General features: G+C 61.3%; 1 protein-coding gene across 1 annotated transcript in view; it reads right to left on the bottom strand.

The window, feature by feature from the left end:
• Positions 1-3167, bottom strand: part of ARHGAP19 (Rho GTPase activating protein 19) — a 32395-nt gene extending 29228 nt beyond the window's left edge. Inside the window, exon 1 of the mRNA XM_019502686.1 lies at positions 3101-3167. Within this exon, the coding sequence (XP_019358231.1) occupies positions 3101-3162 (62 nt within the window). The 5' untranslated portion in view covers positions 3163-3167. The remainder of the gene's footprint in view (positions 1-3100) is intronic.
• Between the last annotated feature and the right edge of the window lie 863 nt (positions 3168-4030).

Raw genomic sequence — 4030 nt, 5'->3', positions numbered from 1 at the left:
ATCACGCATCTGAGTTACTGCCAGCTAGATATCTATCAGATCTCGAGTAGCTTACTCACACGCTTCATCCAGAGGCTGGCGAGATCCTTTCTAGCATCCGGCTGTTCCTTGTTCATGAGTTTTTGGGGGAGAAGCTACTTTTAGATGGTGCAGCTTCTCTGAACTCCCCCCCAAGGCCTCAGCTCCACCGCATGGCAGAAGAGACCGCCTTCCGGGCAGTCCTAACTTATATAGCCCCTGTGATCTCATACACCTGGGCCCGTGGAGGCCAGCTCCGGTTGGCCGTTGGCCAACCCATTTGAAATACATCACTAGATGCCGGGCAGATTCCAACCCACCAGGTAGAAACCCCTTACCCAGGTAAGTGATGCAAGTCAGGTAGGCAGAGGGAACAGGTTTCCCCACTCCCTCAGGAATGCAGCCAGCTCAAGTTACCTAAAGAGACAGGATGAGGGTGTGGTCTCCTCTGCTGGGCCCACCCTAATCAAATGGTCGCAGCACAGAGATTTTAATCACATTGTCACAGGGCAGAGATTTTCTGGGAGAAACCAAGATGGCTTTCTGCCACAGGCACCATCAGTGACATTGTCCAGAGTTGGAAATAAAACCCTTTCTGGGGCCTCCGGCCAAGTCACCCAGACGTGCCCAAGTGCAGGGTGCAAATGCCGAGGCCCCTATGGTTGGGGCAGGGGAGGAGGCAGGGCAGGGAGTTGCTTGGGCCTGAAGGACGTGGAATGGGGCAGGAGCTGCCCAGCAGAGGCCGTCCCTCTCCCCGCCAGGCAGGTTAGGGCCCTGAGGGCAAGCCAAGCCCGGCACGTCCTGCTGCTACGTAGCGTGTGACATCTTGCCCTGAACACTTGCTTGCTGCCCCTGACAGCTCGTTGTCCTTTAATCTCACTCTGAAGCATGAAAGCTTCACTCTGCTCTTGTCCTCCGGTCCCTCGGCTGCAAGCTCAGACTTGTCCTCTCCGCTTCCGAAAGGCTTGCCAGGCCCTTGGATGTCTCCCGGCCAGTTACTCCTGTCACCCTCCAGGTTTGCAACCCCCACATCAGCGGATGCTATGAAGGGCTAAGTGGCTTCCCACATTCTTTCCCCCTACACAGGAACCCAGTACCAATGCCAGTGGAAGTCACCACCTCCTTTGGAAAACCCCAGCCCATGTCTGTCCATCCCAGCAGGCTGTCCTCCATGGGGGACTCAATCCTGAGGTCTAACCCACAGGGGGAGGAAAAAGCCGCTATCCCAAGGCGCATGGACACACTGGGAAGACACACAACTGCTATGGAGCACCTAGCTGGGGCAGGGCTGGAAGAGATGCACTGCCCCTGGGGTGCCCCCAAAGGCCCCACTGCCTCACAACATACCTGCCGACCAGGTACTGGTGGCCTTCATTCCTCAGCTCTCACAGCTGCGGCTCAGCACCGTTCAGCTGCTGTGTGGTGCTGACTGGCAGCTTCAGGGCCAAGCCTTTTTGGCTGGGCAGGGCTTAACACTACAGTGCAAGGTAGCTAAAGGGGCCAACAAAGTCACTGCATCCTTACACAGCCACAAGCGCCACACAGACGAGGGAAGCTTAAGGCTCTTCCCTAAAAGGCCTCCTCCAGTCTTAAAGGGCACCCGGCCAGCCCAGAAGTCAGCTCTGGCCTCCAGCAGGCAGTGACCTACAAAAAGCCCAAAATACTCACAAGGGAATCTTTGGCAAAACAGAGACGTTAGCTCAGGGCCCATGAGATCTTCCTGGCTAAGGCGATCGCACCTGCCTTATCAGCCACAGAGCTGGTGGTTTGGCTGGGCCCCAAGTCTGCTAAGGCTTTATGGACCAAAATCAAACACGTTAGCACGTCCACAGCAATTGCTTAATAGGCATCTTATCACACTGCTCTGTTTGCTTTCCAGATGAGGAAAACCCAGAGTGCAGCTGCAGCGATCCAACAGGGTGACCCAGGCCAAGCGTTTCCTAGAGCGAGGTGCACCTGAGGAGCAGAGATGCCGTGCTCCTGCCAAGACCAGAAAATACAACAACTTGCTCTTGGCAAGAGCTGCCACCCAGGGAGGCCGGGATCCAGTGAGCTCTGCCAGCCTGGGAAACACAGCAGTAGGCGAAGCCCACGCAGCTGGGCCGCTACCACCCTGCCTTAGCACAGCACAGCTCACGCTCTGGTACCCCTCACACGTGGCAGGCAGGCAGCAGAAGGATAAGGAGCTCTATCTGCTCCTGCCACTTAGCCAGGACACACACCCGCTGTCTCTGCCCCAGGTCACACAGGAGGGACAGTGCCTGGAAGCCCCAGTACAGGCGTGAGGTGGCACCGGGGCTGTCCCCAGAAGCAGAAGTCGAAGAGCCCAGGGTAGGGAGGAGCTCGGATAACTCGGTGCTACCGGAGCCCAGAGGAGTCCGAGACCCTGGTGAGCAGAGAAGGGGGAGGGCCTCTGCTACGGAGGAAGGGGCCTCCAGCAGCCAGCTAGCTGTGGCCAGGCACAGGGCAGGCAGGGCGGCCGAGGGCCATCGCCCCCGGCTAGGCTTCGAGGTGGACCTGTACGTCTGCAGCACGGTCACTGCCCTGGCCCCTGGCCGCCCGCTCCCCAGACTCGCAGGGCTGCGCGGGACCTCGAGGGTCACCTAGTCCAAAGCCTTCCCGGCACCTCCGCGCAGCCTCGGCCGCCCCACGAGGACGCGAGGCAAGCCGGCCGCGAGAGCCCCGCACAGCCAGCGGAGGAGAGCGGTTCCCTGCCCCCGTCGTGGCAGCCTTCCCGAGGCGTCCCAGTGCCGGGCAGGCAGTAAAGAGGCGGGGGCATCGCCCACGGTAATTGCGACGAGGGCGCGGCTGGCAGGCACCCACGCGCTCCAACAATGCGCCCGCGTGTCGGGGACAAGGACCCTGCTGTGCGAGCCCGGCGCGGCACGGCAGGAATGCGCGGGGCGGCAGGATGAAGGGCAGGGGTCAGCGCGGGGAGGCAGGAGGCGGAGCGAGGGCCCCGGCGGGGGGGCGGGGCGCCGCTCCTGGCCACTGAGCGCAGCGAGCTGCAGGACGCGACCCGGGCAACGGAACAGAACGGAGCGAAACACGGCCGCCGCCGCAGTCCCCGCGCGGGGCCTACCTGACGCCCCGCTGCTGCTCGGCCCCCGCCGCCATTTCATACCGGCCGCGCCACCTCGCCATTGGCTGGAGCGGGCCCCGCCCCACCCCTTCTGCTCTGAGGAGCGGCGCCCCCATTGGCCGGTTCGAACGGAAAACAGGCGGCCCGCGCGCCGGCCTTGGAGGCCCCCGCGCAAAGGAGCCTGGGGCCTGTAGTTCTCCTTCCTGGGGCGGGGAAGGGCAAGCCCCCCCAGGGTGGGGGAGGGGAGGAGTGGGGCAACCTCCAGCCCAGGTTGACAGGACACAACATGGCACACAGATGGCGGGGGGGCATGTGCCACCATGCTGTCTGGGTCACAGCCTGCTGCCCACAGCTCCATCCTGCTCCCCTAACACAGCCCAGGACCCCTCGCACCTGCCCCACTCCCACGCTGGGGTCTCAATCTGCTCCCCTGCCTGCCCATAGACTGAGCTGCTCTCCACGCTGCCGAGCTGCTGCAAGTGTGCACCCCTTGCACACTGCACTGCTGCCAGCTTGCTCAGGAACCCACTTCCACTTCTTTGATTTTCATCATCATCGTTCAGTGGCTTTGAAACCCCTTTTTAATTGAGGCAAGCCCAAAAGGGGTTGCAACCCCAAGGCTGGGAACTGCTGATGCCCGTGCTCTGCCATGGGGGTCCCAGGCCCCTGGGCTGGGCTGGTTGCCGCTCCCCCCACTTTCTGCTCCCTGTGGCACAGGGGAAACGGACAGCAACGAGGATAAGCAGATCAGAAGACAGCGAGGAGGACAGGGGCAGCAGATCCTCCAGCAAAAACAGCAAATGAACTGAGTTTAAACCCCACATTTGGGGACAGGACAGAGACAAGGGGATTGAGGGAGACAATGCCTTGCCGCTGGGTGCACAGGAGCACCTTAGGCTCCTACAGTGGGTGAACAAGGTAATATACAGG

Source organism: Gavialis gangeticus, unplaced genomic scaffold (genome assembly GCF_001723915.1).
Source record: "Gavialis gangeticus isolate Ggan-Ray unplaced genomic scaffold, GavGan_comp1, whole genome shotgun sequence".
NCBI lineage: Eukaryota > Metazoa > Chordata > Crocodylia > Gavialidae > Gavialis > Gavialis gangeticus.
Note: the sequence above shows the minus strand (reverse complement) of the source record. Positions and strands in the feature narration are given on the sequence as shown.